The sequence below is a fragment of the Gracilinanus agilis genome, chromosome 2, assembly GCF_016433145.1.
Source record: "Gracilinanus agilis isolate LMUSP501 chromosome 2, AgileGrace, whole genome shotgun sequence".
In the NCBI taxonomy this organism is placed as follows: Eukaryota; Metazoa; Chordata; class Mammalia; order Didelphimorphia; family Didelphidae; genus Gracilinanus; species Gracilinanus agilis.
In genome coordinates, this window is record NC_058131.1 from 544,509,021 (window position 1) to 544,536,107 (window position 27,087).

Here is a 27,087-nt window from a genome sequence, read left to right on the forward strand (position 1 = left end):
AGCTGAGTCAAGCAGCTTAATAGCTAGATTTTTAGGAGACTTATTCATCCCTTCTCTTGAATATCCCAAGATATTTTTTATTTGTGATAGCTAATTAAGAAGTGACCCATCAACCTATCTATCAGGGCATATATGTCAGAGAAAACCTTCTCTCCTTTATTTATTAACCAAATTCTGTTAAAAAGAAGATACTCCTACGGACTCCCAAGGACAAAGAAAATGCAAAAAGCAGTAGACTAAATGTTATTTTTGTCCCAGATCCCAGGCACAGGAATATAAAGTAATTCTCCCTAATATATAAGAATTAATACAGTATAAGAAAAATAGAATTTTACATAGTTAAGATAAATTGGAAAGTTGCTATTGCCAATAACATAGACATTAGGAAGTGCATCTCTTTGATGTGAATGACAGTTTTTAATCTTTCCAGAACCTTTTCCTAACCATTATCTTATTGTAGTCTAATAACGGTTCTGTGAAATGAGTAGGGAAATTTTCCTTATTTTATATATGAAAATGTTAAGGCACAACCAGAGTTATATAGTTAAGCTGAGGCTGGAATTCAGGTCAACTAATTTTCACTTGACACAGTACTAGTTAAATTATGTATATTTTATGGACCTAATTTGTAAATCTATCTGTTTATAAACTTATACTTCTTTTCTTTTTTAAAGAATCAACTCAAATTATATACTGATTGAATATATGTGTGAAGATTGATTGAATAGAATACAAACCTGAATGACTTTAAGTTTAAAATCCGAATGGCTTATCCTTTAATAGGGAAGGTGATGAGTTTGAGGTATCTGAAAGATATCTATATGATATCAAATTGATATTAAAGTTTCTTTGAATGGGCAGTTTTCCACCTTATATATAACCTTCTGATATACAGGCTTCTATATACTCTAGTACATAATAGTCAATTTAATAATTCTAAACAGTTTTCATTCTTGGTTGAATTCCCTCAATGTCCACTCCATTACCAAAGTTTCACCGATTAAACATACTCAATAGAAAGGCAGAGAAAACATAAACATAAATTTATTTTAGTATTTTAGTATTCTAAGTAAAGTAAAAGTGGAAAAGGTAAATTCAGTATAAATATAGCCTAATATGAAAGCCAATGCAAATTATTTTGCAATTAAATTTTGGATTAAAAATATGTTCCACTATTATTATTTTTTTTCAAAATAGGTTCTTCTGATATCTACTTTGCCTTTGTTATTGAATATTATCTAAAGTACACAAATTTAAAACATATAGAGATGAAACCTTTTTGTATACAGTGAAATTATAAAATGATATGGCACTTTCCTTTAGAGATCTTTGCAGTTTGCAAATCAATGGGTGCAAAGAGGAAAACATTAGATTTATTTAAACATGGTTAAACTACAAATTATTTGAAGCAATCTAAAGAATGTGTAAAAATTCCATTATAGTACAATAGAATTCCTTTTAAGGAGAAGCGGATCACTCAGGTTATCAGGAGTTGTTTTATTTGCCTCATATATTGTGGTAGGCCATTTAGTTTAATGAGGGAGAAACCAATAGACCTGGATTAGAGTATCTGTTTTCTATGTGACTATGGGCAAATCACAATCTCTCTGAGCCTTTGTTCTCTCATTTTCAAAATAGGGTTAATAATACTTGTGCTTCCTATTTAGGTTTTGTTATGAGAAAAGTATTCTTCTAATTGTGATGTCAAATTCATATATGTACATGATATTATTTCATGTTAATATTTTAAAGTAAGTCCTTTAGTATATTAAACACATAGAATACTAATAATATTTAATGAACTTTTAAAAATAAAACCTTGTGTGCACAGGTGTGGCAAAACATGTTGGTGATGCCCTCAAAGAACATGCTTCTAGATCATCTCGAAAGATTTGCACTATTGGAATAGCACCATGGGGAGTTATTGAAAATAGAAACGATCTTGTTGGAAGAGATGTAAGAAAGAATTTCATTATTTGCTTTTTAAAGATTTGCAATAATTTGTTTTATAATTTTATAATAATATAATATTAATAATAATTACTGATTCATCAGTAAAGATTTGACAGGAAAACTTAGTATTTTTTTGGTATGTACTAAATAGGAATCTTGTGTTATTTGATGTTAATAAATTTTAAAACTTAAACAAGAAGCCAGTAGTCAATAAATGTTTATTAAGTACCTACTAAGTTCTAAACACTATATCCTAAGTGCTAGGGATATTCCTTCCCCTCCTTCCCTCAAATAAGCGGGGGTGGGGTGGACAGGGGCAGTGGTGGCAAAAAAGAAAGATAATTCCTGACCTCAGGGAGCATACATTCTAATGGAGAAGACAACACTTAGAAAGAAGCTGGGAGAGCAGTGCCACTAGGTGACTCAGTGGATTGAGAGCCAGGCCTAGAGTTGGGAGGCCCTGGCTTTAGATCTTCCCAATTTCCCAGCTGTGTGACCTGGGCTAATCATTTAGCCCTTACACATATTGATTCTAAGACAGAAGATAAGGGTTGATGTTGTTTTTGAAGAATCTGGGGAGGTGGGGGATGGTTAGGAAGAATAGAGAGGTACCTGATGTGAAGGCATGATGGAATTTTCAAAGTAGTATATAGCCAGGTGGGAAATAAGGAGATGAGCCCTCAGCCCCCTCCTTAAGTGGAGGTTTTGAAATTCATGGTCCTGTCCTCCATAAAGTAGGGCATAAGGTAGTGATGAAGTGTGAGAAGCAAAACTGAGTCAGTCTTACAGGATGATAAGGTATTTCAATGATGATGTTTCTGGGGTATGGTGAAGTCAGATATCCCAAAGTAGTGCAACCATATGGGACACAAGGAAGTAGCTTAAAAAAAGTAATTATTAAAGTAATTTCTGAGCTGAACAAATTCTACTTGATGGCTACAGAATCATTTCTAGCATTTAAGTTCTCTGCAACATTATTATTAAATTATCACTTTTTATCAGTGAATATTTTTCATTTCTCTTGTGAAAGTAACAGGAGAATGTATAAACTGGGAGAAAGAATCAAATGTTAAGTACTCATTATTATGTTACCTAGTCATTGTTGAAGACAAAATGCCATTCTTTAAATGATTATTAATCTGGTCAATGTCACTAGATGTGCAGCCCTGGATAAATCACTTATTCTCTATGAACTTTGGCTTCCTCATTCATAAAATATGGATCCTAACAGTATCTACCTAGAAGGTTGTTGAAGACCAAATGAGATAACAGATTTGTAGTACTTTATAGACTTTAAATGTACCATAACAGAGCTAGTCACCTGTCGTCGTCATCATCATCATCATCATCATTATCATCTCATAGAATGCTTGAATTTTAGAGTAAGGAATGTCTTTCAAGATCATACCTTCTGTATAAAGAAAGGCATGTCCCTTAATAGTGCAAATAATGAATCTTGTGAAGTGTTCACGTTATTTGAATTTATGAATAGTTCCTTCAGGCCAGAGCTATTTTTTGTATTTAATGTAGTTAAAACTTTTAATAGTGTGAATTTGAATATATGCAACCACTCCTGAAGATTTATTATTCCAACTAATCATGACGCAGCAATATGTAGATTTTAAATTTTATTTATATTTCGATATTTCAGTGGATCTTTGAAGTCATAGATGAGATTGCTCCATATTGGTGCAGAATATAAACTAACCAAATTTTTAACATTTTCTGCTTTTCCATAGTATCTCAAATGTTCTCCATGGATAGCTAATAAAGACTAACATACATACATACATTATTTAATTCAAAGAACTTTTAAACTTACAATCACTTAAAATTTATTTTAAAGAATTTACCAAAAAGAAATTTTTAGGGAGATGTCATAGGAGGTAGATAATGAAACTTGATAATATCATATAGAAAAATGTAAACAATAGGCAGCATTTCAACAAACACAGCGTATCATGTATCTAGCACTCTTTTATTAATGTTTAGAGATACATTGGAAATTAGACAAGATCCTTGTCCTCACATAACCTAAAATTTAGGAGGATAAGACGTCTGTGCAGATAAAATAATACACAGCATTATAAGAGGGAAGTGGCATTTGTGTTAGACTTTAAAAGGAATAGAAATCAAAACAAGTGATGGGGGAGAAGGCTGAATGTAGAGTGGGAGTGGAAGAATATATTCATTATGGGCTATTATTTTCCAAGATTGAAAAGGGACAAGGTGATCCTATATTTTAGAGAGCTTTAATTATAGACAGTGAACTTTGAACTATACTTAGTTTTCATTAAATGGTTATGTAGTTTTACATACATAAAAATTTAAAGTTTATGGAAACTTAAGTCCCATACAGGAAAAAGGGTCACATAAATAATAGATGATAGAAACAGTTTTTGAATTCAGGAACTCTGATTTCAAATCCAGTGCCCTTTTGATGAGCAGTAGGTGAGCTTCAGATACTATGGGGTTTTGATAAGAATAATGTTGTGAACAGATAATCTAAGGAAACTGGCATTAGGAAAATCTTTTTTTTTTTTTTTTTTTTTTTTTTAGCCCTTAACTTCTGTGTATTGGCTCCTTGGTGGAAGAGTGGTAAGGGTGGGCAATGGGGGGGGGTCAAGTGACTTGCCCAGGGTCACACAGCTGGGAAGTGTCTGAGGTCGGATTTGAACCTAGGACCTCCCTAGGCCTGGCTCTCAATCCACTGAACTACCCAGCTGCCCCCAGGAAGATCTTTCATGGGCCCATTACATTAATCTAGCTGACTAGGTTACTAATATAGATCTTTACCAGTGTGATAGCAATTGTTTAAAGGGGGAAATAAAAAAAATAGTAGTTGGTAAAGCTGTAATAAGGAATGAGTTTTTTTAGGAGAGAATATACAGACAGAATGGGAGAAGGTATGAAATAGAACCTTGGGGATCCCCAATTTATGGAATCATAAATGTGGAATAGATGACATAAAACCAATAAAGGAGACACAAGAAATAGCCAGACAGGTTAATGGAAATTGGAAAAAAACCTATGTTACAGAAGGCAGGAGAAGAGAACCCCCAAAGGAGGGACTGGCCATCAGTGTTAAATGCAGTGAGTCCTGAAGCTTAAAAAAAGTCAGTTGGGTTTTGTGATTGGAAAAACATCAAATTTTGAGAGATCAGTTTCAATAAAGTACTGTTGAAAGAGACAGTGGGCATTAAAGGAAGGAAAGTTTCCTAGGTAGGCAACTTTTTCATGAAATTTAGTGTGAAGGATTGGGTAGGGGAGGTCTTTTAGGATTGGAGAGACTTAAATATATGGTCAGATGAAATGAGTCACTCTAAAGAGAAGTGTTGAATATGTGCAGCAGTCATTTCTTTCTAATGTCTGGGTCCTAAAGGATACAGAAGGAATAAAGATCTACTTTCTATCTATCATCAAGTATTTATTGCTTATTATACACTAAGCACTAGACATTTAAAGGAGCTCGTATTCTAGCAGGGAAGAGAATATATATTTTTCTACATAAGTATAAAGAAGAAAGTATATATATATATAAATACATTCAAGGAATAGAGGGCATACAGTGCAAAGGCACAAAGATAGGAGATGGAGTTTCATTCACTAGAAACATCAATTAAGCCAGTATAGTTGGATTGAAGAATGAATGGAATGAAATAAAGCATATTAAGTCTGAATAGGTAGGAACAGGTCAAGTTGTAAAAAACGTCAAATGTCAAATAAAAGACTTGATATTTGAATATAGAGGCAGCCAATAGGATTTATTGAGTAGGTGGTGACATGATCAGCTCTACACTTAAGGCATTTCAGCAGTTGAGTGGAGGATGGATTGTTTGGGGATAGGCAGAGACCAGTTATAGTAGAAGGCTATTGCAATAATCACAATGAGAGGTAACTAGCATCTGACCTATGTTTATAGTCATGAATATAGACAAATGTACAAGAAATGTGAAAATAGAAAAAATAAATTTTTTTCATTTCCTAAAGATTGAGATAGTTGATAAATTGTGCTACCTATTTACTGACTGAAAGTTGAAACATTTTTTGTATTAGGCAAAATTATACAATTTTAGGCAAAAAATATATGTCTTACTTGACAATATTTATTGTAAAGATTATCATTTCCTTTTTTCCTTTAAATTTACTTGGGACTGTGGAGAATGAAGAGGGGAATGAAGCAATATCAAACTAATGAGAATATTACTCAAAGAAAAGAAAAAAAGAGGTTCATTAAAGCATTTTTAAAAAAAAATACACAAAAGAGAACAGAAATCCATAGGGAAATATATACAAGCAAGACAATTTTGAAGGCAATTTGTTGAATCATTGGGAAGCAGCATTGCTTAAATTCAACCTTAATGCTTATTGAATTGTCAAAAAAAAATGCTGAATTTTATTATATACAAGGCAACTAGATGGCGGAGTGTGAATTCAAATCTTTCCTCAGGCAGTTTTTAGCTTTGTGACCCTGGACCAGTCACTGGTCTCTCTTGGCCTCAATTTCCTCACCTAAGTAACACTTCCCTCATAAGATGTGATATCAAATGATCCAACATGTAAAGTACCTTGTAAGCATTAAAGATCTTTATAAGTGCTCAGTGTTACTGTTTACTTTTATAAATAGTAGGCTTTACATAATAAGATTTATCATTTCAACTGTAGTTTTTAGATTTTACTTCACATGTGGAATTTTTTCTGGTGTTCTTAAATTTGAGAATAATTTTTAATGTTATGCAAATGTGAAGTAAAATTACTCTCATAAAAGAATTTCAGAGTTCTTGGATTTGGAACATTTGAGTGAGGGGCAAGATCAAGGGTATAACCATCTCTGAGGGATTAATTAATGGGAATTGAATAAATTGAGCAACTTGGAAATTGGAGTATTTAGTCAAGTAAAGTGTAGCCAGAACTAGAAAGATTTACCAGGAAACATTGTTGTCTGTAGGAAGTTGGGTCTTGGTGAATGTCAAAAAATGGAAGAAGTAATAGACAAAAGTAGTTCAGTAAGATGACATGGAATTGCCTCTCTGGCTAAACATTCTAAAGTACACAGTGATAGAAGTAGATATTTCTCTAGAGGAACTTTGTGGGGTTAGGTTTAAGGCTATTGGAATTAATGGATCCAATAGCTGGGGCTGGAAAAAGATGGATTCGTTCTTCAGCTACTTGGACTTCAGAATTAGGGGAATGAGGCATTTAAAAGGGATAGGAGATATCTCTTGTAATCATTGAAGAATGAGTTCAGACAGAAAATTGGATGGCTAGAAAACTATTGAGGGTGGAAGGCATAAGATTAAGTTCAAGGTTATCTCTTGAGACACAACCTAATGTGTGGTGGTGGAGTCTGGGGGCCCAGTCAGGAGGCAGAAGATAAGCACAGGCAAAAAAACATGAACTATGCCTGTTGTGGACTCAGGAGAACTTGTAAACCCTGGTCAGGGGAAAAGAGGCATTTTTCCTTTTGAAAGATTCATTGGATAATGATTGTTAAGTAGTTTTGAGGAATAAGTCTAAGGGATTTACTTTTAGGGGATCTCATCTTCCAAGTGAAGAATGAATTATCCGCTGCATTAGGCAGTTTTGGTGCACTTAGGAGCTAGAAGGGAGAGGAAAAATTTTGAAACGGTGGTCATAAAGGTAGACTAGATAAATGTAAAGTTAAATGACTTAGACCAATTTGGGCAAACTACGGCCTGCAGGCTAGATGTGGGCCCCCTGAAATGTTATATCTGGCTGTACATTATTCCTAATCTGACGAATACAATGAAACTGCGAAAGTTGCCTTAGAAACAGACTGACAGATGAGCATTTTCTTTCCTTTGGCCCCCTCTTTAAAAAGTTTGCCCATCACTGACTTAGACTGTTAAGCTAATCTTTTTAATGTAACTAAAATACACAGAGGTTTCTGCAATTCCAGAGCATAGTTATATACTAGAGCAGTGATAGCAAACCTATGGCATGGGTGCCAAAGATGGCACATAGAGTGCTCTCTGTGGGCACTCGGCCACCCCCCACCCCCACCCCAAGTTTATTACTAGAAAGACAGAGGGACTCAAGTGGAACTGCTCACCTTTACCCCTCCATTGTGCCTGATGACGTTTTTTCACATCCCCCTGCCCCTCTGCCCAGCACCCCAATGGGAGCACTTTCTCCCTCCCCTGTGTGGAGTAAGGGTGGTGGGGCACTGCAGTTGGTTGGGGTGGGGCAGGCACAGCGCTGAGTGGGGAGTGGGCTGGTACTCTATCTTTAAAGGGTTCACCATCACTGTACTAGAGATTACATTTTTCCCTTTCAGTGCTGCTATTTCTTATCCGCTTGGATTTTTTCCTCCTTAAACTCTATAAATATTTGCACAGTATATGGTGCATATATATATACACACAGCCCACCTTGTTCATGAGGTTGTCCTGCTAAGTATAATAATCAGTATGAAAAGGAAAACAATGGTAGGCTGAAGGTTAAGTTGAACTTGGTATTTTTAGGTTTTTTCCTCCCATTGTGATTATTTATCCTAGATATTTTGATTTCATATTTATACTAATTCATTTACAAGGAGATCTATTCAAGAGCAGAGAAAAATAATTGCTTATTTATTTGCTTATTAAATTTTTGACTAATTCTTTTGTGTCATGTGTCATCTTTAGGTGGTTGCCCCTTATCAAACTTTATTGAACCCTTTGAGTAAATTGAATGTTTTGAATAATCTCCATTCCCATTTCATATTGGTGGATGATGGCACTGTTGGAAAGTATGGTGCAGAAGTGAGATTGAGACGAGAATTGGAGAAGGCAATCAATCAACAAAGAATTCATGCTAGTAAGTAGTTATTTATATAGACCATTTTGTGCAATATCAGATGTTAGCAGCTTCACCACTCAAAATACTTAGAGAATTTTATCCACTTGTATTTCAAATATACCTGAAAATATTATGAATACCACCAGAAAATAATATATTTATATATTTATTTTATGTATGTTTATATTAGGCTTCATATTTAAACTTACATACTATTATTGAGAAACAAAATATATAAAATAAGGAAAATGTATACCATATTTGCCATTAGTTTTTTGAGCTACCTATTGTGAAAGAATTAATCAAATTATGGCTTCAGTTTGGAAACAACTTAATTTTTCTTGATGTTTTAAAAAAGGAATTGGCCAAGGAGTTCCTGTTGTGGCTCTCATTTTTGAAGGTGGACCCAATGTTATCCTTACAGTTTTGGAATATCTTCAAGAAAGTCCTCCTGTCCCAGTGGTGGTTTGTGAAGGTACAGGCCGAGCTGCTGACATACTGGCTCATGTTCATAAACAAACAGAAGAAGGAGGGTAAGAAAAGCTTTTGGGGTGGGGGGGAAAGTAGCATTAAGTTTGTTAAGAGAATTTGGTTATATTTTAGTGCTAAAAGGTTAAAAATAGGAATGTTTTGAGGGCTACTCTTGTATCACAATATGTCTGCATTTTGAAAATATGGGAAATATTATTAACTCATATCTTTTAACAATGTTTAAAATTTTAGTTAAGAGTAAAGTGACTCTGCTAAATATTTATTCATAACTTGAAGTATGGGATTCTTTCCTGTGCTGTCCCCTAACTCCAAAGATAGAAATTCACCCAGTCTGTGCAAAATAGGATGTTAGTATATCTGTCTTGAATGCTTTCTGGCTGTGTGCCACCTTAAAGCACATGACTACATAGAAGGAGAATTTAGTAGTTACTGAACTCTTTGGTCATCTTTGATTTAGAAATCTTCCTGATGCAGCAGAACCTGACATCATTTCAACCATCAAAAAGACATTCAATTTTGGCCAGAGCGAGGCTGTTCATTTATTTCAAACATTGATGGAATGCATGAAAAAGAAAGAACTTGTAAGTGGATTTCAGCAGAGAAAGCTTTTTGATTTCCATTAAAACTCATTATGAATCAGAGGCATAATTTTTTAAAATAGATTTTGAAGTTTTTGCCCTGATCCCCTCTCCAGACCTGCTTTTTCTTTTCATAAAAAATTGTATAATTTATGTGATAAGAGCTCTAACTTCTAATTGTAGTATTTAGATGTTTTGTTGGATCTATGATTTCATCAGTGTTTTACTACATCCTCTGTTGATCACAATCCCTCCTCCTTTTCTATCTTGTTTGTCTTTCTCTATGTAAATTCTCTATGGAACACCTATCTAATTCCCTAGAAGCATTCTTCTGTTATTTATTTATTTATTTGACTGATTTTTACTAACTTAAGAGTTATCACTTAGGTTGTTTAACCTTCTTGTTCCTTATACTAACTACATAATCAGTTCCCCTCCTTTATAGGTAATATATTTCCTAGAAGAGGTTTTATGCCATTTCTTGTGCAAAAGTCAGTTCTTCAATATCACTTATAACTTAGTTCTTAAATCAAGGCATTATTCCATGATTCACAAACACTTGCCCTGATGAAGTGGAGAGATAGCTATCTTCAGAATCAGGAAGACCTGAGTTTAAGTTTTATTTGTGACACAAATGGTCCAAGCTCATTGTTTTATCTGTAGCCCTCTCTATTCATCTGTTTGTACCTGTCTTTCTAAGTAATGCAATGGATACAGTGCTGGGCTTTGAGTCAGGAGGACCTGGGTTCAAATCCCAGCCTCAGAGATACCTTGTCCTGAAACATGTCATACTCTGGTCAATGCACATTTTTCATCCAAGTTTTTTTTTCTGTCTTTATGACCAAGCTTTTTTTTTTTTTTTTAACCCTTACCTTCCATCTTGGAATCAATACTGGGTATTGGTTCCAAGGCAGAAGAGTGATAAGGGCTAGGCAATGGGGATTAAGTGACTTGCCCACGGTCACACAGCTAGGAAGTGTCTGAGGTCAGATTTGAACCCAGGACCTCCTGTCTCTGGTCCTGGTTCTCAATCCACTGAGCCAATGAGCTGCCCCCCCAGGCCATTTTTTCAAATGACTGTGGATCTCATTAAGGAGATACTATAGTGTCTGGGCTTCAGTATAGCTACCAAATGCCTTTTAACTAGAATATCTGGAGAATTTGTCATAATTAGGAAATATTTCTGTTTGGTGTTTATGTAGGGCAGCCTCCGTAAAACTGTTGAATACCTTATTTAAATCAGCTTAGCTGCTTTTAAAAAAATTAATAAACCGAAATATCTCATTATCTCTATCCCTTCATTGGGAAATTTGTCAAGATTTACTTCAAGGTCTGCTCTAAGTAAATGTTGTTTGAAACCTTTATGTTTTTTCTCATGGTTTCCTCAATGAAATTATTACATGCAGAGTCCATTCTCAGCAAAGGCAAGCCTTCATCACCTTTGACCTTTGGATTCCTTGCTTCAAATGTCTTCTCTTTCTAATCTTTTTTAAATTCTCTACTCACTATTGCCGAAGTGAATTTTCTCCAGGCTTTACCTGTCATGCCCTGCTTAATAAATTCTCTTGCTTCCTATTACCTCCAGCATCAAACATAAAACATTCTTTCCATCCTGCCTCTTCCTATTCTTTCACTGTTTTAATAAAGTACTTTCATATTCCATAAATCAGCCAATTTGTCTTCTGTCTCTATGTCTTTCTACTTTCTTCTGTGCCTATAGTGAGCTCCCTCAGTACTTCCAACTTCCTTTAAGACTTGGCTGAAATACCACTTCCTCTAAGAGGTCTTTCCTATATTCCCACTGCTATCTTCCCATCTAAAGCTCCTTGTCATTTACTTTTTACTTGTTTGCAGTGAACCTGTATATGTACATGTGTGCACACACACATACACACACCCCACATGCTATTTTTCATTGTACTCCCTCACTCGAGACATGGTTGGTCCTTACCAAATAAATGTTTGTTGATTGATAGATGTGAGAAAATTATTTCCTTTTCATCTGTGTCTCTGTTTCTGTCTCTCCTTTCTGTTATAACAAAGACAAAAGTCTTGTTTAAAAAAAATCTGTATCTGTAGCTTTTCATATTCTTTGAAATCTTACTTTTGATATCTTGAAAATCAGTTTGCCTCCTGTTTCTCAACAGAGATGTTGGATTATAGATTACAGGTGTAGAGATTTTTCAGACATGGTCAAACTACTGGTTTGTTAAGCTTAATTTTACTTCTCTTTCATGATGGAGGGTTCTACTAGTAATTGTGTGGGAGCAGTCCTTGAAATTAACTTAATTTTTTTTTGCTTTTATTTTATTTTTTTCATATTGTTCATTTTTATAAGTGAGTAATCTTATAAAAGCAAAATCCCAAAGCATAAACCCAAATAAACAATTGAAAAATTCCAACTCCAACAGTTCTTTCTCTGGAGGTGGATAGCATTCTTTGTTCTAAGTTGCTCAGAATTGTCCTGGCTCTTTGTATTGCTGAGAGTAGCTAAGTATCACATTTGTTCATTCCACAATATTGTTGTTACTCTGTACAGTGTTTTCCTGGTTCTGCTTATTTTATTCTGTATCAGTGCATGAAGGTCTTTCTAGCTCTTTCTGAAATCATTCTGTTCATCATTCCTTACAACACAATAGTATTCCATTGCCATCATATGCCACAATTTGTTTAGCCATTCTCCAGTTCATGGACGTCCCTTCAATTTCCAATTCTTTGCCACCACAAAAAAGCAGCTATAAATATTTTTGTACAAGTAGGTTTCCCCCAAACCCCCCCGCCCCCCTTTTTTACTCTTTGGGATACAGAATACAGTGATATTCCTATATCAAAGGGTATGTATTGTTTTATAGCTCTTTGGGCATAGCAAATTGCCCTCCAAGAATGGTTGGATCAGTTTACAGCTCTCCCAGTAATGTGTTAGTGTCCCAATTTTGCCACATCTCCTCCAACATTTATCATTATTCTTTACTGTCATATTGGCCAGTCTGATAGGTGTGAAGTGGTACCTCAGAGTTGTTTTGATTTGTATTTCACTAATCAAAAGGTATTTAGAATGTTTTCTCATATGATTATTGATACCTTTGATTTCTGATTTCTTCATATGAAGACTGCTTATTCATATCCTTTTACCATTTGTCAATAGGGGAATGACTTGTATTCTTATAAATTTGATTTAGTTCTTTTTATATTTGAGAAATGAGGCCTTTATCAGAGAAATTTGTTATAACATTTTTTTCTAGTTTATTTTTCCTTTCTAGTAGTATAATTTTTAAAAATGAATAGTAACACATCAAAAATTACCTCCACAAAGGATTTCTTCTATCCGTATTTGGTCTCATTCAGCAGATCTTTCTGACTTGTGTGCCCCTTGTCTTTCTTCTTTTTCAGTTTCTCTTCTACTACTCTTATTTTTATTCGTGTTTATATTAGAATCCTTCTAGTACATTGTATGCTGAATTGATAAAATTTTGCTAATTAAAGTACATTAAGGGGGCAACTGGATGGCTTAATGGATTGAGAGCTAGGCCTAGAGATGGGAGTTCCCAGCGTCAAACCTGGCCTTAGACACTTCCTAGCTGTGTAACCCTGGGCAAGTCACTTAATCCCCATTGCCTAGCCCTTACAACTTTGCATTTATTAAGCATAACCAGTGCTTATGTGCTAGGCACTATGTCAAGCCCTGAGAATACAAAGAAAAGCAAAAACAGTCTTCCCCGCCCCAAGGAGCTCCCAAACTAATAGAGGAGACAATATGAAGGACAAAAACAAGCTGTGTACAAACCAAATGTATGCAGCATAAAGTGGAGTAGAGAATACTTAATGCTTCTTTTAGAAGATAGGATTTTTGCTGGGACTTAAGGAAGCTAGGGAAGTCAGGAGGCTGAAAGGGGGATGAAAATTTCAGACATGGAGGTCCACTATGGATTTGGGAGATGAAGAGCAGTATACTGGATATTAGACCAAAGAATATGTAGGCTAAGAAACAGTATGAGGAAGAGATCAGGTTATGAAAGGCTTTCAATGCCAAATAAAATATTTTATATTTGTTCTTAAAGGTGGTAGGAGTTTACTGATCAGAGAATTGACATGGTTATACCTGCGTTTTAGGTAGATCAGTTTGACAAGCAGAGGTGGGGAGATATTTGAGGCAAGGAGTTTAGCCATCAGCCTATTGTAATAATTCAGACTGCACCAGAATGATAGTGTCAGAGGTGGGTGGGTAGGTGTGAGTGTGTGTACTATATAAAAGATGATACAAAGGTAGAGCTGATTGGATATGAGAGATGAAAGAGAGAGTAAGGAGTTGGGGATGACATTTAGATTGTAAAAACTGATGAAGTGATACCCTCAACAGTAATAGGCAAGTTCTGAAGAGGGGAGGTTCTGGGTTAAAATATCTTGAACTTTAATTCTGTTTTAAATATGTTGATTTTAAGGTCTCTGTGGGACATCCAGTTCTAGATTCTCACATAGTAAAGTCATATGGATAAAACCTAGATGTGGTTGTTACACTATTGCCTTCATCAAGAATAGAGCATTATGCAATAACTGACAGATCTTTTATTTTCCTTCTGGTTTCATCCACAAATACTCATAATAGATCTCAGGTCAAGCTTTTTACAAGACCCTTTTTTCTCTTAACTTCTTTGTTGCTTTATGGGATCATACTACATATATTCTTCAAGTGACTGCCAGGAATCCTTATACAAATGAATTTATACCATAACTTTGGTATATAATAAATATATAATAAATGGTGTCGCTTTGGTTGGCATGTCTTTTGCTCATCAAGATTAAGGGATTTCTACATGAAATATATTTTTGGATTTTTTAACTTTGTCACATCTTCATGCCCAGCAAAGAAGTTGTGTGTTCTGACTTGCTGTTATGTTTTGTGGAGGCTAAATTCCTGTAAGTAATTGTGAAATCCTACATCATTCATTGTTAATGGTTCTATTTGATAATGAAAAGGTAACAAACGACTTGATAATCCTGGTCCATTCTGTTTTGGTTTGTATCATGTTTATAACCTTTATCATTCTCTAATAAATGTGCAAAGTTTTTAAGAAGGTAAAAAATGTGAAATTAAATGTCATTAAATATTTATTAGGCTTATAACAATAAGAATATATCTTATATGGAAAAAGTAATTGAATATAGAGACTTTTACTCAGACTTTAAATTATATATGTTTTGCTTCAACTGTTGTTGAACCTGGCTAAATAATCTGACACCCACATATCTTTCTTACTTTCTCTCTTACTTTTATCTACTCTGTTCCAGACACATTTGGCAGCTTTTTATCATCCTATTTTGCCTTCTCCCTATCTCCGGTGACTTTGATTACATTTTCACCCTTGCCTGGAGTAGAGAGTTTTTTACTTGCCCAGCCCTCCAAACTTTCATCTGTTAGAACTTCTTTCCATCAGAGCTCAGGTTCCTCTCTGAATCACATCCTTTTTTCCCCATGTGAAGGTAAACCATCTATCCTCATATTTCTTATCACACTTCTTCTAAACTTCTCTCGCATTTGTTATACTCTTGTGACAGTTATTTGTAAGAATATTCTCTTCTTTCCCCACAAGATTAAATTATAAGCATCTTGAGAAATAGCCTGTCAGTTCAATATGTCTGAATTTTCAATACCTGGCACAGTTTCTTGAATGTATTAGAGACTTAATCATTGTTGAATTGACAGTTGATGTTATGGGTCGACTGTTTCATTTCACCTAGTAATAATACCTTTATTCATATTGGCAGTGACTACATGGAACCCAAGTTAAACTGTTATTAGGTCATTATTGTTACTGAAATATGTGCTTAAAATATACACACACAAGTATTGATATTTTCTGCTTCTTTCATTATCATAGGTCCAGTGTATCCCTTCTCTCTCTCTCCCTAAGAGCCACCCCATATGAGAAATAGAATGATATTTTGTTTTGTTTTGTCTTTTTAGTTGGGGGGGTAGTCAGTATAACTGATCCATACATTGAAAAAACCTGAAAATATATGCAGTGTGTAATATCTATACTTCCTACCTCCTTGAAGGGATTGGTTGGGGAATGTCTTCTCATATCTCTTCATTTGCGTTGTTCTTGATCTTTATAATTTTGTTTCACTTACATTTGATTTCTTGGTGTGTCATTCTTTATGTTTACATTGCTGTACTTACTATTTATTTTGCTTTCTTGGCTCTGCTTGCTTCACTGTGCATTAGTTCACATAGACCTTTCCATTCTTTTTATTATTTATTCCATTCTTCTAGCACTGCAAATACCATTATATTCAGGTATCTCAGTGTATTTAGCCATCAGTAGACATCTCATCTCCTTTTTTTTCCCAATTCTTAGTCAAAAATCTATCTCTATGCCTGGCTCTCAATTGAGAGAGCCACCCAGCTCCCATTTCCCCACCCCCAACCCCACCCCTGATTTGTTCTTAAATGTTTGTACATTTAAGATTTCATTGTTAAGTGTCCATTTGGGTCTATATCTTTTGTTTGTGGTCCTTGGATCAATTTTTGTTCTCCCAGCATTGTTATCAATAAAAGATCCATTGACTATTTCTGCCTTTTCAACTTTTGTTTGTAATATTTCTGTACCCTTGCACATGGTTAATTTTTAAGAAAATTTACATATAGTATAGAGAATTGTGTATATTTTTTTGTCGTCTTATTTAGATGACACCACAAGCCTTTTAACTCTTAGTTTCTCCAGAAATTAGTTCTGTTCCATATTTTGCCCTTTGTTATACTTCCCTTTCTGTTAAGATTTGTCCAGAACTAATGAAAAGATATTGAAATCTCCTGTCACTGTGTATTACTTTTCTTTTAAACCTTAGCTTCTGTCTGAATATCAGTTCAAAGACAAAGAGCACCAAGGTCTAGATCAGTGATTACCACTGATGGGTGCTGTAGCAATCCAGGGGGGCGGTGATGGCCACAGGTGCATTTGTCTTTCCTATTAATTGCTATTAAAATTTTAAAAATTTAATTTCCAGGGGGATAAGTAATATTTTTTCTGGAAAGGGGACGGTAGATAATTGGCCTTAAGTGACTTGTTTGAGGCTAAATTTGAGTGTTGAAATACTTTCTCTGTCTTCTTGAGTTCAGATGTTTCTTTTTTGAATTTGAATGCTAAGGTATCTAGAGCACATAAGATACTGATATTAGTTTATTGTCTGTGGTTCCTTTCAACATAATATAGTTTCCTTGTTTATCCCTTTTTATTTTTTATTTTTATTTTTTTTTAAACCCTTACCTTCCATCTTGGAGTCAATACTGTGTATTGACTCCCATCTCTAGGCCTGGCTCTTAATCCACTGAGCTACTCAGCTGCCCCCCCCCCCTTTTTATTTTTTAAATGTTCGTTTTTGCTCTGTGTGATAGCATGATGGCAACTCCTGATTTTTTAAAAATTTTAATTAATATTTAGTAAAAATTTCCCCATCCATTCAGTTTTATTTTGTATGTCTTTTTAAATGTTTTTTTTTGTAACAGATTGTAGAATTTTGCTTTCTTATTAAATCTTATCACTCTTATTTTATTGGACTGTTTAATACTTTCATATTTAAAGTTAAGCAGCTCGGTAGTTCAGTGGATTGAGAGTCAGGCCTAGAAGACGGGAGGTCCTAGGTTCAAATCTGGACACTTCCCAGCTGTGTGACCCTGGGCAAGTCACTTGACCCCCATTGCCCACCCCTACCACTCTTCCACCTATGAGCCAATACACAGAAGTTAAGGGTTTAAAAAAAATAAATATAATAAAGTTAAGCCCTTATTCTCCCCTCTCCTCCTTTCATACCCTCCCATGTTATAATGTAGTTCCACAAAAGAAGCATCACCTATAGACAAAATATTGCTCAATTCTGTCAATAATGTACCCAGTTTACCTCTTCACTATTACCTTTACCAGATTTCTGCCTTTATCCCTTTTCCTTGTGTTCATATGGAAAGAAGTATCTTGCCTACTTTTCTCTCTTTTGTGGTCTACATTTATTTATTCCTTAATTCCTGTTGTTTGGAGTGTTCAAGAAGCAAATAATATCTTCATGTCTGGTTTTCTTTCTAAAATATTTATTTTTTTTAATTTTTTTTTATTTTAACCCTTAACTTCTGTGTATTGACTTATAGGTAGGAGAGTGGTAAGGGTAGGCAATGGGGGTCAAGTGACTTGCCCAGGGTCACACTGCTAAGAAGTGTCTGAGGCCGGATTTGAACCTAGGACCTCCCGTCTCTAGGCCTGGCTCTCAATCCACTGAGCTACCCAGCTGCCCCCTTTCTAAAATATTTCAAAATCTTATTATTTTATTTAATATCTATCTTTTATCCTATATGGTTAAGCTCAGAGTTTTAGGATAGGTCACCTCAAGTTATATCCTGAGCTCACTTGCTCTTCAGAACACATTATTCCATTCCATTCTTCTTTTTCTAGTTGGTGCAGTATATTCTTATGTTTTTGAAATGTCATTTCCTTTGTATTTTTGAAGATCTTTCTCTTAATGGTTTCTAAAACTTGTTTCTGGATTGACTTGTTAAATTTAATCACTGCGTTTTAGAATTTGTGGCATTTGACACAAACACACAGACTATGAATCTTTTCAATTGAAATTTCATTTTCTACATTTAGAAGATCTGGGCAGTTCTCTTTTATTTCCTTCATTATGGTATTAAGGCTTTTTTGTCTGCTTTGTTCTTCTTTCAAGTTCCCTTAGATAGATTGTCTTTACATTTCATGTTGTTGATATCCATATGTTTCACTTGCATGGCGAGCATGTTTTCTTGCTTTTTGTTTCTCTTCCAGGTTGCCCTTCCCTTCTGTGTATTTATATTCCCACTGTGTTGTTCATTCTTTTGTTTCTTTGATGAGCCTTTCGTTATGAATTCAAGTTTTTCTATTCTGCTCATTATTTTTGCTGTGCAGGACATACATTTTTCTGTCATAATTCTCATTTCTCTTTTAAACCACTCTGGAAGTGTCCTCAAATTTCTCAAGTTCCTTTTTCTTATCAAGTATTATATCATTTTCTTTTTATTTTGCAGTACTTTTTCATAGATGCTTTAACTTGTTTACTAGATCTGGATGTCTTCTGTTAGGTTTTTTCCTATTAATTTATCAGGGCCCTCAGAGTTCCTTCCAACAATCTTTGGAACTTTCAGTTTCCTTCCTTCCCTTTTACCCCCTATTTTCCTTATTCCACTTTTTAAACCCCTTATGATTATGGTTCCTTTGGGGATTGAATCTCAGAGCCTCTTAGACTTCTCTCATACTGAGCATTCATGGTTCACCCTAGTCCCAGGTGATAGAACTAACCCCAGCTGGATGCTGGGCTTTATCTCTTGGGATTGGAGGACTGCTGCACGGTACCCCTACCCCCAACTTCCTTCATCTTGTCCTGGTGATCTCTCCTACTCCCTCTGTTCCTTAGTTCTCTGGCCCGGCACCAGTAGTTCAGAGCTATTTTTCTCTTGACACCAGCAATGCCTGCCCTTCCCTACACTGGCAGTTCAGAGATATGCAGCACTAATGTTTTTGGATTGTAGCCCTTATAAAACTTTTGGTCCTGATAGGCTGTGGCCAAGCTGACTGTTTAGGTTCCTACAAATTTCCACAGTATGAAGTCTGGAAATGGTTAAAGCGATGTTTTTGCTATAACCCTGTGTTGTATCTTGGAGATAATGGAAGAGTGCTGCTGAGTAAGCTGAGTATCATTGTCATTTCCTGGGTTCCAGTTTTGTTTTATCTTGTTTTAAACTTTCTTTTGGATTCTAGGTCTTCTAGACCATGGAAGCTGCTAGAGTTACTTTATTCTTGGCATATAATTCCTGTTTGGGAAAAATTTTGAGAGATTCAAAGGGTTGGAGACTATTTAATTCTTCATTTGTTGCTCACACAACCTGTTTCCTTTTGTGCTTAATTTTAATTCTTTATTTTGCCATATTTATATTTTTCAAGTTTGTATTTAACATCAAGATAAGTTCCTCCTTATCTCTTCTCAATGGAACTTAGAATTACCATTATTATTATTAAATATATTGATTTATTGAATATCGATTACAGATTTCCAGATGGTTATTCAAAAATATGTCAGTAAGACCTGGGTTCAAGTTATGTCTTCAGTCTTCTCTGACATATAATCCATGATCAAGTTACCTAACCTGTCAGTGAGATGAACTATGTTCTAATACTTGTAGAACTTCTTCATACCTATATTGATGCAAAGAACTAAATTAAATACATCATGTATGAAATAATGTGCTTAGACTTTCAGAATACATTATGAATTAGAGATCTAGTTTAATAGATAGGATGGTATTTTTTTTTTAACTCACTTAGATTAGAATATAAGGAAGTCCTTGAAGAGGTAGCAGCTGACATATATATATAACATTTTCTGTTTATGAAAACTCTTGAAGAATGAAAGATTATTTTGAAGAGATAGATACACTCAGACTATGTTTAGGATATGGAATTTTTATAAAAACTATCAAAAATAATTTTAATCATTATATTTTAGAGAAATACTTGGGAAATACCTTTTCAATGTTTGTTATCTCTATAAACCTAGTAGGGGGTGAGTAGGACCATGTGGAGTGGGGAAGGGTGTGTGTCTTTGTCCATCAAGACTATTATAATGTTAGAAAGGCTAGTTTTCCACATCTGGACAGTTGATAAGAATTGACCAGTTTGTCCTTTAAAAAAAACTATTTTTGTGATCAAATGAAATAAATCTAACTTAAAATTTTTAATATTTTATTATTTAACTGAGCCATCATTTTATTTCCTCTCCCTACTATTTCCCACTCCCGCATAATTAATTAAAAAATAAAAATAAAAAACAAAAACTTCCATAACAATCAAAACAAATTTCTACATTGGCCATGTCCAAAAATATATTTTTCATTTTCCAGTTTGGAATTGTCAGTTATTTTGGACATCATTAATGTGCTTCATCTTTGCTTTTCTGGAATCACAATTTTGTCATTGTATTGATCAGAGTTTTGACATTTTTCAAAGTCGTTTCTATTTAAAATGTCTTTGTAAAAATTGCCCTCTCATTTCATCTCACTTTACTCTTACCAGTTCATAAAAATCTTTATAGTTTCCTCTGAAACTGGCTCTTTCATCATTTCTTATGGGGCAATGAAATTTCATTAAATTTGTACTTCATAATTTGTTTAACCATTCCCCAATAGGCGGCCACACTATAAATTTCTGCTTTTTTGCTATAGTAGTAAAAAGCTGCTATAAATATATTTTCGTGTGCCTCTTTCTCTTTGATCTTTTTTTGGGGTCTAGATCTAGTAATTTTTACTATATAAATGGAGAGTACTATGATTTTTTTTTAAACATAATTTCAAATTGCTTTGCAGAATGGAACAATTCACAGCACTTCTAGCAGTTCATTTTTAGTATGCCTATCCTTCTAGAGCCTCTCCAGCAATTATCATTTTACTTTTTTATGATCTTTTTCAATCTGATAAGTAAGTTTAGAACCTCACAGCTGTTTTGATTTGCATTTCCCTAATTACTAATAATTTTGAAGTTTTTTCATATTTCATTGATAGCTTGAATTTCTTCCTCTGAAAATTGCCTGCTTTACATCATCTTCAACCATTTCTTAAAAAATGGTCTGATTAGTTTATCTTTAAAATATTATGGAATCCTTCTTATTGTAGAAAAGTTAATTCTTATTCCTGCATCTCAGTTTCTTCCTTTATATAGTAATGGAATTGGCCTAGATGGTCTCTTAAGTTTCTTTCTCTTGTTTTTGTTGATTGTTATAGGAACCAACTGGTTTTGGTTTCATTTTGGACTGATTAAGATTTAGATGTCACCCAATATAAATTCTGATTATATTTATACTAAACATTCTTGGGGAGATTATTATGAATTTTTTCAAAGGTACAAGAATAACTTAAATTCAACTCAGCATTCCAGGAATCATATCAATTCTTGAAATATACAACACATTAAATGGTCATTTACCTCATGTAAGTGAGATTATATAAACTCCCTTGAAATCTTACCATAATTGCATCTTTGTGGTTTTTGAATTAGTATATCTTGTCTTTTTTTTAAAAGTGATGCTGAAATGCAAATTTCTGCTGACATAATTTTATTTCTCACTTAAAATAACAATAAGAGATTGCTTGGTATAGTGAAGATTAAAATGAATAGAAATGCATGTATTACTCTTTTGCAACAGATAACTGTTTTCCATATTGGATCAGATGAACATCAAGATATAGATGTTGCAATACTTACAGCACTGCTAAAAGGTAAGATCTGAAACTTTGTTTAAAAGATGTCTAAAATTCTGTACTATGTAACATGTTTCCTTCATTTAAAAAATGGAATCTATCCCTATCCACCCCTTCCCATCCTCCTCTTCCATTCCTCTCTCCCCCAATGAATCATGCCTTGTAAAAATGGAATTTAAAAAAAAGGTTACCAAAAAAAGAGAAAATAAAACCCACCAAAATATTAACAGTGACAACATATGCCATATTTCACAATAAAAGATTTGCTCACCTCTGCAAAAAATAAGGAAGGTTCTTTTCTAACTTTTTTTCTAGGACAAGCTCAGTCATTATAATTGTATGTAAAATGATTATTGTGTGAAAAGACACATGTTTTCTTTACCCAGCTAATTCTTTTGCAAAGTTACTTTGCTCAAGAAAGCTGTTTTAGTCTTATTAAGTTGAGAGTTGAGTTTTCACAAACTAAGCAGAATAATTCCATATTCAAAATGAGGAGGCAGCTCACTCAGAAATAAATTCATTACTTAATTTCATTCTCTGATAAGCTGATACTTTCATGAATAAAGGGAATGAGACATCAGGAGTTAGTGCAATAAGTAGTATCACAATTGGCCATCTAATTCCTTGTATATCACTGCTATTATTCTCAGTCTATACCCCCTATCCTTCTGTCTTCAGAAAGGCAATATTTCTTTCCTGAAGTTCTTATAGAGAAGGTTGACATTACTGGGAATTCCAGTTTGATTCTTAAGTCATGGACCCATTAGTGTGATTGGCAAACTGAGTGTTTCCCTCTTCTCCCATCTTTCTCATTGCATATTCTTTCTTCCATTTCCTTCACAGTCTCAAATGTTAAAATATATCTCTCTCCACCCCTTCCGGCCTGCCCACCCCATTTCTATTCCTCCCCCCCCACAATGGATCATGCCTTGTAAAAATGGAATAAAAAAGAAAGAGGTAAAAAAAATTAAGAAAACCCACCCAAACATTAATAATGACAACATATGCCATATTTCACAATATATTATTTGCCCACCTCTGCAAAGAATAATGAAAATTCTTTTTTCTTTTTTATTCTAGGACAAGACTAACACCTCTTTTTGCTCAAGTGATCTCATTCCATCCCTTCTCCTTTAACAGATTGCCCCCTCTGTTATCCCTACAGTTTCACTTATTTTCAATCTTTCCTTGTGTGCTGGCTCATTTCTTGCTGGTTAGAAACATGTCCAGGGGTTGCCTATCTTGAAAAAAAAACTCATTTGATCCTTCCATTCTAGGAGATTATCATCCTATAACTTTTACCTTTTATGGCTAAACATGTCAAAAAAGGCTGTCTACAAGAGATGCCTTCACTTTGTTTCTTTTCAATCTCTTCTTAACCTTTTACAAATTATCTTCTGACCTCATAATTCCACTGAAAATGCTCTTTTTAAAGTTACCAGTGGGGGCAGCTGGGTAGCTCAGTGGATTGAGAGTCAGGCCTAGAGACGAGAAGTCTTAGGTTCAAATCTGTCCTCAGACACTTCCCAGCTATGTGATCCTGGGCAAGTCACTTGACCCCCATTGCCCACCCTTACCACTCTTCCACCTAGGAGCCAATACACAGAAGTTACGGGTTAAAAAAAAAAAGTTACCAGTGATCTCATGTATATGTATGTATGTAAATAAATACATACATAAATTTTCTTTCCCAATTACATGTAATAACAATTTTTAACATATGCTTTTTGAAATTATAAGATCCAAATTGTCTACCTCCCTCCCTTCCCAACTTTCTATCCAGAGTTAGAATCAATAAACATTTAATAAGTCCTTACTATCTACCAGGCATTGTGCTAAGTGCTGAGGATACAAAGAAAGGACTCTCAACCCCTGCCTTCAAGAATCTAACCATCCAACAGGGAAAAGCGACTCAGAATATAAACTTATCCATACCTAATTTTTTTTTCCCCTCCTGAACTCCTTAGTTTATTCCTTCTGGACATCTCCCTCTGATTATCTTATCTGTACCTCTAATTTAACATAATATCTCTCCCCCTAAACTGTTCTTTCACTCAAATTCATTTGTTACTTTTGAGGACAGTCTTTTTTCTAGGCACCGAAGTTACAAGTCAAGTGTCAGCCTACATTTTCTTCCCTCTAAGTCTCTTGTACCCAGTAGTCAGCTGTCAAGTCTAACATCTTGTTCCCTTCTCTCTACTTTACATGGCCACTATTCTATTACAGGTTTTCTTCAATTCTCTTTTGTAATATAGCAATATACTCTTATTTGTTCTTCACCCTCTTCAACTCATTCTATTCAGAGTTGCCAAAATAACAATAATGATAATAATAACAATAACAAATAATAATAATAATAGTTTGATCATTGCTCTCCTTAAAATCTTCATTTTTTCTTCCTTTTTGGAAAAAAAATCAAATTCCTCAGCTTGGCATTGAAAACACTTTCAAAACACATACTTTTAATGTGTTCTCTCTGTCTCTCTGTGTCTTCCCTTCTCCCCCCAAACCACTTATTTTGGCAAGAGTTGGTAGTCTTTATTTGCCTCCTTTTAAAAAAATATATGTTTGGTGAATTAAATTGAGGTGATGGTAATTTTTTTCCCCTTTAAACTCACACACGCACACAAAACCTTTATGGTAGAGTAGAAAATGTTTTTGATAGATTTAGCTTGTCTTCTAGGATGGTGATGGGCAAACTAAGGCCCTGGGGCCAGATGCAGCCCCCTGAAATGTTCTATCTGGCCACAAAACATCATTTCTAATATGACGAATACAATGATTAGGATACAATACAATGAAATTTCAAAAGAGTTGCCTTAAAAACAGACCAACAGATGAACATTTCCTTTCCTTTGGCCCCCTCTTTAAAAAGTTTGCCCATCACTCTTCTAGGGGAATTATATTCATGTTTTAAAAGATGATGACTTTGTGAAATTTAAATGCTGATACATATCCCCTTATTTGATTCAGGCACTAATGCATCTGCATTTGACCAACTTGTTCTTACACTGGCATGGGATAGAGTCGATATTGCCAAAAATCATGTATTTGTTTATGGACAACAGTGGCTGGTATGTAAACAGTCTTTATTCTCAATGAAACTTGGAAGTTTATGTAATAACCTGAGTGATTGCATAATATTCAGCCTATGATTTGACTTTTTTCCCTTCCATTAATGGATATACCCAATGTGAAAACAAGCCCAGGTAAACTTCTTAATTATTCCTTTTGATCTCTAGATCCATTTAGATTTCCTCCAACTAAAAGTGGTCTCTCCCTGTTCTTGTTTCTTCTAACACTATCAAAACATTGCTATTACCCTTATCATTTTCTGCCTATGTATTTTAAGATATACTTATCCTCTTTTACTGAATTCGAAGCTCCTCAGGGGGGAAAATTATTATTTTCATTCTTATATATCAGGGCCCTGCACCTACTGGTTCTTGATTTTGGTGCATTCAATGTTTCTTCTGTGCCTGGTGGCACATACTGTATTTAAAATTCTCACTGATAGCAATGCAGCCTTCATCAACACTGTTGTTATCCAGAATTTCAACTAAAAGTTGATAAATTTGAGAGTAGGCCCTTTTAAAGGTGTTTTTTTTTAATATCAACTGCATTTAAAATCCAGAATTTTGAAAACCAATGAAGATATTCATTCTAGAAATGAACTGTGACCCCTAGTAATATACTTTAGTATTAGGATTCAAATACAATTAATTCTTGTCATTTTGCTAGTTGGTTTTTAACATTATAACCTATAAAGAAAATAAGTCTTTTATGTAGGGAAGGTCTACACGAGAAAAGACTTTTTAAAAATAACACCCTAATTAATTTTTATTCACTTGTAGCTTAGCAATAACCAGTTAACTCTTCAAAAGACCTTTAATTTTATTGACATTAACATTTCTTTTTATTACATTACTTGACAAATGTAGTTTTGTCAGGACAGGTCAGTCTTGTATTTCAGATTTGAGATTAGAAAGAAATGAGATGTTTGTATCCCATCCAAGACTTACAAAAAACTATATAAGTGGATTGGACTTTTGAAATAGAAAATAATATTCTTTGAAGATAAAACATTGATTTCATTTGGGTATAGCTTGCTAGTGGTAATCATACTGCTGGCTCTACTGCTATTTTAAAGCCTAAGAGAAGAATTATAAAAATTATATATATACATCCCACTGACCCTTTCCGTACGCTTAAGACTGTAGTGCTACATCAGTAGCCTGAGTCTTGGTCCTCTGGATGCCTTAGGCAACTCTTTAAAATATAAATTGCAAAGATTCTGCCAGCCTGCATTTGTAAATGTAGTTCAATTATCTGAGAATTCAGTTTGCCCATCTAGTTCTTTATCTCTATATTTATTTAACACAGTAATATCAACATTTCCCTCAGAGACATTCTTCCACATTCTTCTGAATGTTTTTTTACTTTTGAAAATAAATTTATTCATATTTTTTTGTTTTTGTGTTCTATTTCTCAGATTATCCCTACTTTTCTTGCTATTAAGCAATCCCTTATAACAAAGAATATAAAGGGTGGCGGGGGAGGAGGAGGTTTCAATAAAAATAATACCATAGTTTTTAAAATTTGAGTTATATTTTGTGTTCCACATTCATAATCACTCCTGCAAAATAATTATAAAGATAACTTCTTATACGTCTTCTTTTGGATTAAATTCATTCTTAATAGTTTGATGGCATCCATTTTCTAATATTGAATATAATTTCACTCATTTCCTGGACTTCACTGATAGTCGCCAAAATTTCAAAATATTTCTTACTCTCAAGTTCCATTTCCAAATCTCTCTGCCACTATCACATATTAGCACCTCATTTAAAATTGGCTCTATCCATATCTACTATCTAGTCAGAATCTTGGTAGTAGTTGTCTACCAACCTTCTGAACACTCTCTTATTTCCTTAATGAGTTCAGTGCCTAGCTCCCGGTCTTTCTTCTCTCCTCACATCCTTAACTTTTTCTATA

General features: G+C 34.3%; 1 protein-coding gene across 1 annotated transcript in view; it reads left to right on the top strand.

Annotated features, from left to right (window-relative positions):
- Positions 1–27,087, top strand: part of TRPM7 (transient receptor potential cation channel subfamily M member 7) — a 105,959-nt gene that overhangs the window by 11,657 nt on the left and 67,215 nt on the right. The window contains exons 6-11 of the mRNA XM_044665170.1: positions 1,832–1,956; positions 8,601–8,772; positions 9,113–9,287; positions 9,704–9,827; positions 22,038–22,110; positions 25,066–25,166. Coding sequence (XP_044521105.1) covers positions 1,832–1,956; positions 8,601–8,772; positions 9,113–9,287; positions 9,704–9,827; positions 22,038–22,110; positions 25,066–25,166 — 770 coding nt within the window. The remainder of the gene's footprint in view (positions 1–1,831; positions 1,957–8,600; positions 8,773–9,112; positions 9,288–9,703; positions 9,828–22,037; positions 22,111–25,065; positions 25,167–27,087) is intronic.